Genomic DNA, 16449 nt, shown 5'->3' on the forward strand with positions numbered 1-16449 from the left:
CGTACAGCAGCCAATCACAGCTCTCGGCGAGGAGGCGGCCGTTCGTTATTCGCGCCTGAACTTCTGCGGGTGTGCTGTAGGACGTAAACAAACCTTCACGTGTTTTGGCTTTGCAATATTTTCTATTCTACAATTGTGAATCCGTCTGAGTGTTTCTTTGTGATCTAGTGAATGAGTTGATGATGGCGGGAGTCATCCGCAGACTCGACGAGACTGTAGTGAACCGCATCGCAGCCGGAGAGATTATCCAGCGGCCTGCCAATGCTATCAAAGAGATGATGGAGAACTGGTCAGTACAGTAATTTACTGAGCAATTCAATAACTTAACTAAAAAAATAGATCAATATTATACGCGATGGCTCTTTATGTATAACCTACATAATCAATGCTGTCACTAGTGTTAACCACCACCAGTGTTGGGGTAAAGAAAACTCAATTAACGTTACAAAGGTAAAGTTGGTTAATATTCGCACATTCAGGCTTCATCCTTATAATATACTTTCAGAAAAGTAGTCTTTGGAAATTCTAAATAGGGAAATCACTCAGATTAGCAGCCAATTACTATCAAAGTAGTCCAACATTGTTCACGGTCGATTAAATTGTGCAAATGTTGTTTTTAAGTGAGAATTACATGTTATTTTAGGGGACATTCTACAGGAAACGTACAATATCTGTCCCTAAAATAAAAACAAATACAGTAAATAAAAATATTTCATCCAAATTTATTAAAAATGGACTGATGGTTGATTTCTGAGTTTGTTCTGTAAAGGAATATGTCATTAATTTGGTTCTCAGATTTTTGTTCTCTATTTAAAACACTTTACAAATGTACAGACCCTGTCATTGTCCTTGTCCTCAGCTCAATTGAACCTACATCTTATTTAGAAAACAAATACTTCCCTGCTGAAAAATACAGCTTAAACCAGCCTATGATGGTTGGCTGGTTGACCAGCCTGATTTTACAGGGGTTTTGGCCATTTCCAGCCTGGTCTTAGCTGGTCAGGCTGGGAGATGACCAGCTAAAACCAGCTTGACCAGCCAAAACTAGCTATGTCCAGCTTAAACCAGGCTGGTCAGGTTGGTTTTAGCTGGTAATTTTCCAGCCTGACCAGCTAAGACCAGTCAGGAAATGGTTGGAAACCAGCTTGGAAATAGCCAAAATCCCTCTAAAACCAGGCTGGTCAAAACCAAGTTGACCAGCTAAAACCAGCTAACCAGCATAGGCAGGTTTAAGCTGGATTTTTCAGCAGTGTTACCAAGTTTAAATTGTTATCATTCACAGCAATTGATTAAAATTATAAATAAATTCTACAAATAAATACTACAAATATATAATAAAAATAAATGTGCAATTATACCCGTGTTTCTGTCAGTCCTGTCACATTTGCGTTAAATTTAGCATAAAATGCATGCAATATACCTTTAAGGCTTTGAACACAGGGAATTTTGATATTCATTGGCTGCTAATATGATTTGCAAAAATACTTTTCTGAAATTATATTAAGTAGATGAAAGTCTGAATGTGTGAATATAAAACCAACTTTACCTCAATATGTGAATATACTTTAGCAAATTCATATCTCTCAAAGTCTGACGAACACAAGTGTGACTTTACCACCTTTTCAAATCATATCATATATAGTAAACTTTTGTTTTTGGTAAATATTTTAAAAACTTCATGTTAAATCTCTAGTTTGGATGCAAAGTCTACGAACATCCAGATAACAGTGAAAGAGGGCGGACTGAAACTCATCCTTATTCAGGACAATGGCACTGGAATTAGAGTAAATCACTTCTTTTTTTTATCTGTCACACATTAAAAACTCATTTTAAGTATTAAGATATATTGTTTGGAGCTGTTGTGTGTTTATGTTTAACAGAAAGATGATATGGAAATAGTCTGTGAGCGTTTTACGACCAGCAAGCTGCAGTCTTTTGAAGATTTGTCATCCATCGCAACATACGGATTCAGAGGAGAAGTATGAATCCCTTCATCTGAAAATAATCCCACTGTTTATTGATCAACTTTAATAAATCAGCTCTATTCTTCTTTTTGTAGGCCCTCGCCAGTATAAGTCATGTAGCTCACGTCACCATCACCACAAAAACAGCAGATGCTAAATGTGCTTACAGGTATATATTTATTTTTTATTTTATAAATTGCATAATACACACTACCTGACAAAAGTCTTGTCATCGATTGGCCCACACGGAATCTTCGCACGCAGAATTCCGCAGATTTTCCGCAGAATTCCTGCAGATTTTTAGCCCATCATTAATTCTGTTTATTTACTTGAGTAAATGTGTAAATCTGAATTTATTCAGTTTTTATTCAGAAATGTATTACTTTTTATTTCATATATTAAGGTTTTAGTTATGATACTCCGCTGGATACTCCCAAAATAATTCCGCAGAAATCTGCAAATTTTTACCAAAATTCTCAGCAGAAATAACAAAAAACGTCCGCAGATTCCGTCTGGCCCTGGTCATCGATCTCAGTTGTACGAGCAACTTGACTTCTAGTTGATCATTTGTAAAATTGGCAGAAGGTAGATTTTTCTGATGAATCATCTGTTGAGCTGCATCCCAATCATCACAAATACTGCAAAAGACCTATTGAAACCCACATGGAGCCAAGATTCTCAAAAAAATCAGTCAAGTTTGGTGAAGTAAAAATCATGGTTTGGGGTTACATTTAGTATGGGGGCGTGCGGGAGATCTGCAGAGTGGATGGCAACATCAACAGCCTGAGGTATCCAGACATTTGTGCTGTCAATTACCTTACATCCACAGGAGAGGGCAAATTCTTCAGCAGGATAGCGCTCCTCCTCATACTTCAGCCTCCACATCAAAGTTCCTGAAAGCAACAAAGGTCAAGGTGCTCCAGGATTGGCCATCCCAGTCACCAGACTCAAACATTATTGAGCATGTCTGGCTTAAAAACGAGGAGGCAGATGAATTGAAGATGAATCCAAAGAATCTTAATGAACTCTGGGAACACTTTCTTTGCCATTACAATTTTGCCATAGAATATTAATTCATAAATTATATATTATTTTCTTTTGTAAAGTGCAAATTTTGACTGCTTTTTGTTGACAGGGCCAATTACTGTGATGGGAAACTAAAATCTCCACCCAAACCCTGTGCTGGAAACCAGGGGACACTGATTTCTGTAGGTTTACCTGACATTAAGACATTTTTATAACAATATAAATCCTCTATTCATCGTTTTCCTTAATGTTTTCCCCTCAGGTAGAGGATCTGTTTTATAATGTGTCTACGCGACGGAAAGCCCTAAAGAGCCCCAGTGAGGAATATTCCAGAATCGTCGAGGTTGTGAGCAGGTGTGTTTCACGACATTCAGAAGGCTCTTCTTTTATCTTTAGATCCTGAATGATTGTCCATGTCAACCTGCGTACATTTCTTTTTGACAGATACGCCATTCACAACTCTGGGAAAAGTTTTTCTGTCAAGAAGGTGACAAGCCTATTTCATAGCAGTATTGATTTTGCCAGCTAAACGTAAATATATGGGTAGAATTTTTGATCAAATGTATGTGTGACTCAATACGTACAGTACATATTAAATGTTGTTAAAGTTTCATCTTCAAATAAATATGGGCGGTATAATCATAACATTGTGAAAAATAATTACGTTGTCATTTATTATAATGTAAAATATTCAATAAAGTATAAGTAAATATAATGCCACATACTTATTCTGAGCGGTACTAATTAAAATGTATACCACATACTAAATTTATCATTATGCTAATTTTAAAGTAAAAAGATAATGCCACATATTCTGAGCTGTGGAAATTAAAATATATATCTCATACTAAATGTATGATTATGCTAAATTTAAAGCAAATATAATGTCACATACTTATTCTGAGCTGACTACTAATTAAAATGTATATCTCATAATAAATGTTTTGATTATGATCATTTTAAAAATATTTTAAATTATAATATTTTTGCTGACAGTGGTTTGAAGGACAATGGCAAAGTGTAAAGTTTTGAAATGACAATTAAATGGTATTGTATGGCTGCACTGAGATCTTTAATCAGAGTCTTTTAATACATCGTCAAATGATTTTAGTTGTAAATACGTTTTTTTATGACCTTTTCTTTTGGTATTTCAACTTCACTGAGTGACATTTTTAATCTTTTTAAACTTTTAATCTGCTGCAAATCATGATAACAACATACAATAGTCATTAATTTCTAAAAAATACACTTAAATCAGGCTGTATTGCTCTTTTATTTATTTTTATTTACTTTTATTTTATTTATTTTTACAATTTTGCTGTTAATCGTTGACCCATATTGTATAGTAAAATGATAAAAAAAACACAAAAACTTTAATGAGCAATACCATCATATAACTAATTCCACAACAGTAGCAATAATTAATGATACTCAATTAAATTAAAAGAGTAAAGTCTATTTATAATTGTATAATAAGATTTCATCTCTCTGTCTAGCAAGGTGAGATGGTTGCAGATGTGAAGACTCTCCCAAACGCCTCTGTGCTGGACAACATCCGTGTGGTGTTTGGAGTCGCAGTTAGCAGGTACTTTTATTAGCCTATTCTCAGGTACTGTGAGCATTTTAACTAAAGCATACTTTGATTTGACGTGAGCATCTCTGTATGTGTTTGTGTTTCAGGGAGCTGATTGAAGTTGAATGCGAGGATCAGAAATTTGCTTTTAAAGTGAAGGGCTACATCTCCAATGCTAACTACTCTGTCAAGAAATGCATCCTTATCCTTTTTATCAATCGTATGTGTTATGAGTTTAAATCTACCAAAGTTTTCTTTTTTATTATGGATAAGCACATCTTTTTAATCACCTTGTTGTCTTCTAGATCGATTGGTGGAGTCTAGTGCCTTGAAGAAAGCAATTGAGACCGTCTACACCGCTTATCTTCCCAAAAACACTCATCCTTTTCTTTATCTCAGGTAAATCAATAACTTAATTTATGCAAACATATGTTATTTGAAAATCACAGTTAAGTGAATGTATACTATTCAGCAAGAAATCGAATTGAATTGGTAAAAAGTGACCATAAAGACATTTATAGTGTCAGAAAAGATTTAACATTTTCAATAGATGCACTACTTTTAAACTTTCTAGTTATTAAATTATGCAAAAAATTAATATGGTTTTTCTCCCATTGACTGTGTTGACTATTTTCAACACAGTAAATGTTTGTAAATGATGCTGAAAATTCAGTTTAGATTCTCTGCCCAGGCCCAGTATGGGTCAGGCCGATATTTCTTGCCACGATCAAGCATGTGTTTTTTTTGTTATTACTTAATTAGCCTTATTGGGTGAAAAGCTTATGTCATAATTATAAATATTATTTGAATATTTTAGCAAAGACGGCATAAACAACATATGTAAGTCTACAAAGTTGCACAATTCGCAACGCGTGTCATGCGCAGCTCTAGCTCCTCCAACAGCGTCTCCTCCACTGGCACACATTCACACCGCAAGCACAAGCAGAGGTGAAGCAGTGCGTATGTAGAGCAGAAATTGCATAAATCGATGCATTTATTTGGTAAAATTGCAACTTTTCACTGTCATTTAATGTGTTTTTGGTCATTATCAATGCACTGTCACTTTAATCGAGCGTGAGTAGCGGCAAAATAATCGCAGCACTGTTGCTTCAGCTCTGATGTGCTTCTTGTGTGTGCGGTATGAAAGCTCTATTATGTTAACATGGACGCCGAAAAAGACACGCACTGCTCATGTTCTACTCGCGCTTGTGGTGTAAAAGAGGTGATAGCAAAAAAATGGGGACTTCCATGATGAACAAACACACAAAGCAGTCTTGCCATGGCAGAAAGGATGACAGTCAACCTTTAATGTCCTCTTTAGTTACGATCCATTCTAAAAAAACAGTTTACACATTTCCTCCTTGTTGCATTATTCAATAAGATCAATCTAAACTCATTACTGTAGTTTAAACAACTCAGAATTGCAGTTGACGATGTCTTACAGCCGACGTATTAAAAATAGTCTGGTTTAAATCGGGCTCGGGCTCCTAGGCTACTTTCACACTGCGAGGCTTAGTGCTCAAATCTGACTTTTTTCTCAGATCTGATTTTTTTTTAGATCATGGTCCTAAACTGACCCGCATGCTCAAAAGTATAGTTACAGACAGCACAAAATGTCTAATTATGCACACTTGATATTGTATGAAGTAAGCACGCTAATACTTTGCACTTGATCTTGTTCTGAAGTTTAGAGATTGCTCCTCAAAACATTGATGTAAACGTTCACCCGACAAAACATGAGGTGCACTTCCTGCACGAGGACTCCATCATCGAGAGCATTCAGAAGCACATCGAGAGTAAACTCCTCGGCTCCAATTCCTCTCGCACGTACTTCACACAGGTGAATTTTTACTTGCATTTAATGTGATCGTTCACCCAAAAATGAAAATTTACTCACCATTTGGTCACCTTTAGGTGGTTCCAAACATGATATAAGGTAAACAGCTTTCTTAGACTGTCGCTAGAGAAGTGTAGACAGACACTGTATGTTAAAATCATCAAGGAACAGTGAGTGCGTTTACATGGACACTAATAATCCGATTAATCCAAATAATCCGAAGACAATACTCTGATTAAGAGTCTTCCATGTTAAGAGCGATTTTTGATTAATTTGATCTGATTAAGCTCATAATTAAAATAAACACAAATCGGAATAAGACAGGTGGAGTATGCTGATTTTAGTCGCATTATTAAAGTGCAGTACAGATATGTAAACACCGCAATCAAACTATTACCGTTGTGTTGGATATTCGCATTTTGCGACAGGATAGTCTACACACACACGGCTGTTTCACACTATTCTCTGCGCCTATAGAATCATTGAAGGACCACAGACACCTGCATCATGTAATGCCGAGGTTTTTTCCCCATACTATGGCCTGTAGCCATAGACCTCCATAGCAGGGTAAAAAAAAAACTAAAAACACTGCAAAAATGCTTTTCTCACTTAGTGTTAATGTCTTGTTTCTAGTCCAAATAGTAAATCAAGAATAATTTTCTAGACAAGTAAAAAAAGAAATCTGCCAATGGGGTAGACAAAATAGTCTCGTTTTTGTTTTGAAAAAAGATTACTTTACTTACCATTGGCAGATTATTTAGCTTGTTTCATGAAAAATCTCTGAAAATTAGCTGAAAATTAGACAGTATTTTTAGCTTGTCTTGAAAATTCTTCTTGATTTAAGAACTTTTAAATATTTGGCCTAGAAACAAGACAAAAACTAAAGGGTCATGAAACCCCCCTCTTTCAGTTTAAGTCCACCTTAAGGCTACCTTCACAAACTGTGAGGAAACCCATAATTTTACAGTTTACAAAGTTTAAATGCAAGAAAATAAACAGTAAGTACGTTAATGCACTGCTACATATATGATAGGCTATTTGTAATATTATATAATATATACACATAAATACAATTTGTTATATCATTTTAAGATAATCGTGTTTATAGAAACACTATAAATAAGGTGGACTTCTCTCCTACTTAATCCCAGAGTCTGAATGCAGACACAGTGAGAGAGCAGTGCAGCAGGTCTCTTTCGCTGTCTATTCCAACCATTAGCCCTTCTGGTAATCTGAAAGATTTTAAACGTATGGCGAAACCAACAGCTCGGATATAGGCGATGTGTCTGAATGGTAACAAACTCAACTGATAAAAGACAAAGTCCAACATTCTCCAATTCTCGTATAGCTCTACTGACAAAAATGCTTGCTACACAAAAACAGCTTTGCTGTATCGGCCCAGACAGCATCATGGGGAAAACCATGCAACAAACCCCATGGATCATGAAAACAAACACATACCACCCTTTATGAATGGCTAAATACTGCATGTCGTGCGTGGCGGCTGTGGTCTCACAGCTTGCCAGGTCTGCCCATATGGGTCTGTGATCGAAAGCATGTGCTGTCATCAATAATTTAGAAGCAGAACCTTCTCATAGGATAAGAAAACTCAGTCTATGAATAATAATAAAACAACTGACATGTCATCGCTCCATTAGCAATTGAGCGCTACGTTTCCGATTTTGATCCCGCCCCAATAATGATTTTACACTCGGAAGACAAAAGCTGACAGGAGCTCAAAATGATCCAGTTTTCCCCACAATTAAAGCTTACAGTGATTAACGTTGTCTTAACTGATGCTCAACACACAAATCTGAAAAACATACTTCAGGGTGTCTTTAACTTTACTAAGAAAAGCAGTAAAGTCAATGGCTCCAGTTTCAAACAGATGTTCAACAGATGAAAGAAACTCCTAAGGGTTTTGAAACTAACGAGGGCTGAATAAATCATGACAGAATTTTCATTTTTGGGTGAACTATCCCTTCAGTGTGTTTTTTGTTTTTTTTATCTGACCCCTTGACTAATATGTACGATCCACAGACTCTACTTCCGGGACTTTCAGCATCTGCAAGCGTGGCAAAAGCTTCTAGTTCCTCAGCAGATTCCCAGGAGCGAGTTTACGCCCATCAGATGGTCCGCACTGACAGTAAAGCCCAGAAGCTTGATGCATTTCTCCAGCCATCAGCCTCATCTTCATCAACTGCTGCTCAAAGAAAGACAGAAAAAACCTCCAGCACGTCAACTGCTGTACAAGACTTGGTGGAGCTGGACGACGCAGAGCTGCTGACAGCTGCTGATGTGGAGCCGTGTGGCGGAAAGGATCCTCAGACTGATGCTCAACCTCCTGGTGATGAAGCACCACCAAGGTGAAATGCAGATAATGCACTAGGGCTGAGCAATTCATCGAAATTCAGTTTTGATATCAATTTTGGCTTCCAACAATTATTAAAAAACATGAATAGAGATAAAATGATTATTGTGTTATATCCCGCCTATTTTCCAGCAGTATGCATTTGTTCCACTGCAAAGCTCAGTTTCACATGAAAATTAGTTAAAGCATGTATTATAGTGTGACTTTAGCAGCAAGGAACGCGATTCATTTATTGATGTTTATTCGATTCATTAATGTTTTAAAAAGCGTGAAAATGAACGCATGCTGTTGTGTGCGTTCAGCCTCACACACACCATGTTGTCATCTTAAGGTGAGCACCTAACCGATCATATACATGCAAAAATGTGGCACTTAGTAATTTCTCATGTTATTTCCCGTTTGTTATGAAGAACTAACTGAACATAAAGAGTTAAGAATGAAACATCATGTGAAAGTGAAAACATAAAGCAACTGCACTGGCTCTTAAAGCGACAGCACACTAAATTCCATGGTTTCTGCAGGTTTCACAAAGTCAAATTTAAGACTTTTTTAAGACCATTATTAACTCAATTTCAGACTTATAGGACTTATTTATTATAGATTATATTATAGTAAGTAAATTTTTAGCCACACATTTTAAATTGTCAAAACAAGCACACCCTAGTTGTATTCTTACACATTTCACATACAATCTTTAAAAATTATAATAAACTAAATGCACGCACAACAGTTCGTCCAGGTCAGTGTCCTCACCATATATAAACGATAAATACACAGAGAACTTTTAAACAAACATTATTGTAAGAGCGATAATTAAACCATATTGGTAAATAGAGTTTTGGTAAAAGTTCTTTTATGATGGATTGGATGAGTGTATACCCAATTGGGTGGCTTTTTATGGACAAAGAAAAATTAAGACCCATTTACAATTATTTAAGACCTACAAGACAAAATTTTGGTGAATTTAGGATTTTTAAAATAGGCAAACAAAGCAGCACGGATAGCCGATGTGTCTGAATGGTAACGAACTTAACTGATAAAAGACAAAGTCTGCCATTCTCCAATTCTCATACAGCTCTCTCGACAAAAATGCGTGCTGTAAACTAACAGCTTCGCTTTATCGGCCCTGACAGCATCACGGAGAAAAACAAACAACAAACATCGTGAATCTTGGAAACAAACGCATACTACCTGTGCTGTGCGTGGACACAGTCTCACCCATTCATTGAATCTCACAGATTGGCAGGTCTGCCTTGCCTTCTGGAAAGCACGTGCTCTCATGAATAATTAAGAAGCAGGGCCGTCTCATAGGATAAGAAAAGTTTGCTATGAATAAAAATGAGAAACCGATGCATCACCACCAATTTTGATCCCGCCCCAAAAATGATTTTAAACCTGGAAGATGAAATTAGCTGACAAAAGCTCAAAAGTATCCAGTTTTTCCCACAATTAAAGCTGACAGGTGTTAATGTTGTCTTAACTGACGCTCAATAACACACACAAATCTGTTAAAATCTAAAAAAATAAAGTACTCCAGAAAACTGGTAAAAAAAAACATCTGAAGTAAATATCTCTACAGCCACAAAATATATCCATGGATTTTCAGTGCTATTTGTAAGTTAATCAAATGTTTTCACCAAGGAAATTTTCAGTTTTTTGACTGTTTGAAGAACAAAGCTATCATTTGACATTATTTATTTATTTTATTTATTCGTTTTTTTATAGCCACATCAGCAACTTATGGCTATTTCATGACAAAATAGATATACATATAATATTACATGATAGAAACTAATAAAAATAAAAAGTTACTTATACAAATATATAAAACATAAATAAATAAATATCACACAAAAATATATTCAATGTTAAATATGATTTTTCAGTTAAATTATTGATAAATAATTAAAAATTCTTCCTGGTGGTACCTTTTTAAAAATATCCATCAAAATACTCTCCTATTAAAAATTTTGTCTAATGGTTTTCAAACTTCCACATTTCTGCAAAATATATTTCATGGTAAGAGCAGCCTGGCAGTAATATCTTTTGACATTAAAGAATGTAGATATTAACAATTGCAGTACTCACTCTTCGATGTACTCTGTGGAATCAGAAGATGAGCCTGTTGTGTATCTGTGTGTGTGTGTTTCAGGAAAAGGCCTCATGTTGAGGAGGTGAAGGAGGATTTGACAGCTGCTTCTCTTCCCAGGAGACGAATCGTTAAACTGACCAGCATAAAGGAGCTTCGGGACCAGATTGAGCTGCAAACTCACAAAGGTCAAGCAGGAAATAGAACACACCAAAGTTTTTAGTCTTGCTTAAAGTTTTCCTTTTACAAACACGGCCGAAAAAAAACACTAGATACTTTTCAAGATACACGCATTCAGCTTAAAGTGCAATTTAAAGGCTTAATTATGTTAATTAGGATATAGTATATAGGCAAGTCATTGTATAACAGTGGTTTGTTATGTAGACAATAAAAAACAAAATATCGCTTAAGGGGGCTAAAATTTTTTAAAACTGCTGTTATTCTAGCCGAAATAAAACAAATAAGACTTTTCTCCTGAAGAAAAAGTTTTATAGGACATACTGTGAAAAACTCCTTGCTCTGTTAAACATCATTTGGGAAATATTTAAAAAGAAAAATTCACAGGAGGGCGAATAATTTTGACTTCAACTGTAGTTGCAAGCATTTTGAAGGCTGTGTTTGTCCTCACAGGTTTACAGGAGCTGCTGCAGAATCACTCATTTGTAGGTTCAGTCAGTCCTCAGTGGACTTTGGTGCAGCACCAGACCAAACTCTACCTGCTCAATACAACCAAACTCAGGTGAAAAACCACTTCATTCATGACTCTTGCTATTGGATATATACAGTCAAGACTGAAAATTATGGCAAATTCTAACAAAGTTACATTTATTCAACGTAAATGACATGGGCTTCTCCCAAAAACTAGTAAGACCATATACAAGATGCATCATTGTGGAAAAAAATATGAATAATATTTCATGAATGAATAATTTCAGGCTTGACTGTATATTTTTAAATAATTTCACTATTTTATAGTCAGTTTGTGTTAACAAACATTAATTTCTGTTCTGTTTTTTACAGTCAGGAGCTGTTTTATCAAATTTTAGTCTACGACTTTGGTAACTTCGGCGTTCTTCGATTGTCGGTGGGTTACATTCATTGTATTTTTGTTTTTTAATGGTTTCTTTGTAATTAAAGGCACAATATGCAAGCTTAAAAAACACTAGAACAGTGATATTTATTTTGTTTAAATATGTACTTAAATTATCCCATGTTTTATTGTGGTTTTTAAAGCATTTTTATTAGTGGGATGGAGCGTATTATGATAAAACAGCGCTGCATCAGACCGGAAGCGCAAGGTCATACGTCAAGTTTCGCAGGTTGCTGCAGTGCAAAGTTCAAGTATGGTAACCTCTTACTTGCGAAATCAGATTGACTGCGTGAGACCAGTCGAGGATCAAAATATGAGCTCTATGAACAGGAATGTAAAACATGGAGCAATCGCTCGTTTTTTTTAATGTCTAATAATCTTGTTTAATCCGCCCCTTTTTGCAGCGCCACATGATAATAAGAGTTGAATACTTTAGCTCATCCATCGATATGATTTCTGCTGTTCAAGAGTTCCGTAGGATGTTATAAAACTCCCAATGATTCCACACTGAATTAGTGTCAACAAACTGACTTTGTTTGTTGTAAATATGCGCCCTCTAGAGGTGCGAATGACATACTGTGCCTTTAAATATAAATAAGTAAGATCAGATGAACTCAACAGACATAAACTAAAGTTGTGTTTGTTCAGAATCCAGCGCCGCTCTATGATCTGGCCATGTTGGCTCTGGATTCAGAGGAAAGTGGATGGACAGAGGAGGATGGTCCGAAAGAAGGACTGGCCCAGTATATTGTGGATTTCCTTAAGCAGAAAGCAGAAATGCTGGAAGAATACTTTTCCTTGGAAATAGATGCAGTGAGTGGCACATTCTCCACTTATATCAATTTAAGAGATTTGCAAGGGTGAATCTGTGGTTAGCACTGTCACCTCACAGCAAGAAGGTTACTGGTTCAAGTCCCATCTGGACCAGTTGGCATTTCTGTATTCAAAGACATGTGCTAAATTGGCCAGTGTATGAGTGTGTGAATGTGAGTGTAAATGGTTGTTTCCCAGTACTGGGTTGCAGCTGGAAGGGCATCCTCTGCATAGAACATATGCTGGATTAGTTGGCGGTTCATTCCGCTGTGGTGACCCCAGATAAATAAGGGACTAAGCCGAAGGAAAATGGATGAGATTTGCAGTAAGCTTAAGAAGCTGTAACTATTTATTTGAACAGGTTTGGCGTGTCTTAATGTAAATGGATAAAGTCTGCTCCTCTGGTTTCAAGCCTATTTGAGTTTCTTTCTTTCTGTTGACCACAAAACAAGATATTCAGAAGAATGGAGGAGGGAAAAACAGCCAATGACTTACAAAGTGTTCCTACTATGTATCTCAATGGCTGAATTTTTTCCAACATTCTTCAGAATATCTTGTTTCGTGGTCAGAAGAAGAAAGAAATTCATAAAAGTTTAGTACCACTTGAGTGTGAGTAAATGCTGAGAATTTTCATGTTTGTGCAAACAATCCCTTTAACTGCACGATGAAGCCAGGAGGACTCAAATTCATTCATTCATTTTATTTTCAGCTTAGTCCCTTTATTAATCAGGGGTCGCCACAACGGAATTAACCACAAACCAGCTGCAACCCATCACTGGGAAACACCAACAAACACACATTCACACACATGCACTACGGACAATTTAGTTTACCCAATTCACCTATAGTGCATGTCTTTGGACTGTGGGGGAAACCGGAGCACCCACAGGAAACCCATGCTAACACGGGGAGAACATGCAAACTCCACACAGAAATGCCACCTAACCCAACTGGGGCTCGAACCAGCGACCTTCTTGCTGTGAGGCGACAGTGCTACCCACTGCGCCACCGCGCTGCCATAATTTAAATTATAGAAATAAAAACATTTTTGTTTGTATTGCAAACTAACTAAACTAATTAACTGTGGTAAAATGGCAACGTGATGAAAGATGTAAATGTTATTTAGTTATTCTGTTGTGTAATTTCTTCACAGGAGGGAAACCTGACAGGTCTGCCAATGCTGTTGGATAATTACACTCCTGCCATGGAGGGACTGCCAATGTTCATTTTGCGTTTAGCCACTGAGGTTGGCATTTCATCCAACTCTAGGCTGTAGTTTATAAGGTTTTATAGAAATATTAATAAATAAAAATTCTGATGTCAAATATAACTAACAGGTGAACTGGGATAAAGAAAAGGAGTGTTTCCGTGAATTCAGTGTTGAATGCAGTCATTTCTACTCCATAAGGAAAAGCTACACACTGGAGGCAGACGCAGATGAGCCACAGGTAATCATAATGCTATACACAAACAAACATATATATAGTAATACCAGAAAATATACATATGAGTATAGGGTTTCTGCGGGTTTAGTCCAGTCAAATTTAAGACTTTTTTTTAAGACTACTATGAATGAAATTTCAGACTTATACACAGCTAAACACTAAGGATTTTTTTTTTTTGATGGCCTGATTGAACTAATAGAACCGATTTTTACTTGCCTCATCAAAACATTTCTAATTTAGTTTTTTCTTGGCTACAAATATGAAATCATGTGTTAAAATAAATGCAAAATATAGTTGTATACGTGCACTAATTTTTATTTAACAATGTTTGTTTGTTTTAAAATTACATGTTTTAAAACTATAACGAACTAAATGCATGCACAACAGTTTGTTCAAGTCAATGACCAAATAGCTTCAAATACATGGAGAACTTTTAAACAAATGTTCTTGAAACAAAGATAGTTTAAAATATATTAGTAAATAGGGTTAAAAATGTAACTTTTGTTAAAGTTCTATTGAGATGTATTGTTGGTGATTTGATGGGTGTTGGCCTGATTTGGTAACTTTAAACAGACATAGTAAAATGAAGACCCATTTAAAATGATTTCAGACCTACACCACAACATTTCAGTGAAAGTAAGACTTCTAAAAGCCTAAAATTTAGTTTGGGAAATTTAAGAATTTAAGACATCCTGTCCATAATGCTGCCAGAACGAACTTACCAGCGTAAATTTTAAAAAGTCAAATAGTTACTAGAATTTGCCTGTGAATGTTTGGGAAAAGTCTGCATGTGTGAAAGGGGCTAATGTGTTAACGTGTTCACTCAGGATGCTGAGATGAGCTGGCAGTGGAAGGTGGAGCATGTGCTTTTCAAAGCTTTGCGCTCTCTCTTCAGTCCTGCCAAACACTTGAGTGAAGACGGCAGTGTCCTGCAGATCGCCAGCCTGCCTGACCTCTACAAAGTGTTTGAAAGATGCTGAACCCCAGCACTGTCTAATCGGTTTAATGCTTGCTCGGTGAGCTTTTATAAATGTTTGTACTGTGAATGAATAAAAAGTCTATATTTTTGAAGTTTTGTTAACTGGATTGTCTTTTAAAATGTTAAACTGACACATTTCCACAATGCCCTTCCCTTAAGTCATACAACACTGATTTTGATATCGTCCTGGTTTATCGTTGTTCACCCGAAATGTAACTTCTGTCATCCACTTATCACAAACCAGCGCGAGTCTCTTTCTTCTGTTAAACACAAAGGAAGATATACTGAAGAATGTTGGGAAAATAGCAATTGATTGCATGGTAATTTTTGTTCCTACTCTGGATGTTTTTTCCCAAAAGGTTTAGAATATTTTTTTGTTCAACAAAAGGAAGAAAATCTTAAAAGTTTGGTTTGAAACGGTGTGTGATATCCATTGACAATACATGCTTCAGTCATTTATGCATTTATTTTTGATTACATCTAGTTTATTAATAAAACATATTAAAGTTTTCAGTGTTTTGAGGGATATTCTAGGTGTATTCCGTCCTACAGTATTCTGATTAGCTATTTCAGATGTTACTGTAGATCAAACTACAAACGTTAATCTGCACCTATTTTACGAGAAAACAGTCTTGTGAACACAATGTCTATTGGTGCTATAGATCTTCCAATTTCAGACTTTTACCAAGAATAGTCTGATTGGTGCAAGTATGCATTCACAATGGTTTTAGAGGTGGTCAAATGTATATACCATCTATAATTTTAATTATTAAAATTATTATTTAAAATACATATAAGAATGAGATAATTCGCCCCTGTAATCTGCACCCTGGTTTAGAACCACTTAAGTGAGTAAATGTTGAGGTAAGTTTAATTTTGGGGCGAACTGTCCCCTTTAATTTCAGGTAAATAAATGTTTCACACAATTAGAAATAGGATTAATAGGATAGGTTTTTACCAAGGGTTATGAAACTTGCTCGAGAGCAGATGGATTAGCTGGCTAGCCGGTTAGATTTGAAGTTTACATTTATGCATTTAGCAGATGCTTTTAACTAAAACCACATGAGCACCTTTAAACACATACCCAGAGAAATTGGGAGTTCAGTGGCTTATCAAAGGAATGACCTGCTGGTGATAGGGCTTAAACCTGAAAGCTTTGGATCCCAAGTCTAACTCTTAACTAGTGGTGGGCAACGTGAGGCTTCATGAAACGATGAAACAGTCGAAGCTTCGAAATGTTTTAAAAGCATTCTGTACAGTGA

General features: G+C 36.1%; 1 protein-coding gene across 4 annotated transcripts; it reads left to right on the forward strand.

The window, feature by feature from the left end:
* Window positions 1-40: 40 nt before the first annotated feature.
* On the forward strand, window positions 41-15279 carry mlh1 (mutL homolog 1, colon cancer, nonpolyposis type 2 (E. coli)). 4 transcript variants are annotated; one of them, NM_200659.2, is made up of 20 exons: window positions 45-83; window positions 169-289; window positions 1694-1784; window positions 1881-1979; window positions 2060-2133; window positions 3100-3172; window positions 3253-3344; window positions 3435-3477; window positions 4487-4575; window positions 4671-4783; window positions 4869-4962; window positions 6250-6403; window positions 8441-8766; window positions 10924-11048; window positions 11491-11599; window positions 11881-11944; window positions 12599-12763; window positions 13917-14009; window positions 14101-14211; window positions 15036-15279. In NM_200659.2, exons 2-20 carry the CDS (start codon window positions 183-185, stop codon window positions 15186-15188), a joined length of 2175 nt encoding a protein of 724 aa, NP_956953.2. In that variant the 5' UTR covers window positions 45-83; window positions 169-182; the 3' UTR covers window positions 15189-15279. The 4 variants fall into 4 exon arrangements, 3 of the variants coding, with proteins under 3 accessions (XP_068081050.1, NP_956953.2, NP_001417993.1); XR_012388511.1 differs by lacking the exon at window positions 6250-6403 and having other exon boundaries at window positions 41-83; XM_068224949.1 differs by lacking the exon at window positions 1694-1784 and having other exon boundaries at window positions 41-83.
* Window positions 15280-16449: the final 1170 nt, after the last annotated feature.

The sequence above is a fragment of the Danio rerio genome, chromosome 13 (genome assembly GCF_049306965.1).
Source record: "Danio rerio strain Tuebingen ecotype United States chromosome 13, GRCz12tu, whole genome shotgun sequence".
In the NCBI taxonomy this organism is placed as follows: domain Eukaryota; kingdom Metazoa; phylum Chordata; class Actinopteri; order Cypriniformes; family Danionidae; genus Danio; species Danio rerio.

What these genes read in the sequence shown, in the direction of transcription:
- mlh1 (NM_001431064.1), top strand. Translation starts at nt 183, where the DNA reads ATGGCGGGAGTCATCCGCAGACTCGACGAGACTGTAGTGAACCGCATC. An exon ending in AAAGAGATGATGGAGAACTG is followed by an intron (nt 290 to 1,693) that starts GTCAGTACAGTA and finishes TTAAATCTCTAG; the next exon opens with TTTGGATGCAAAGTCTACGA. An exon ending in ACCAGGGGACACTGATTTCT is followed by an intron (nt 3,173 to 3,252) that starts GTAGGTTTACCT and finishes TTTTCCCCTCAG; the next exon opens with GTAGAGGATCTGTTTTATAA.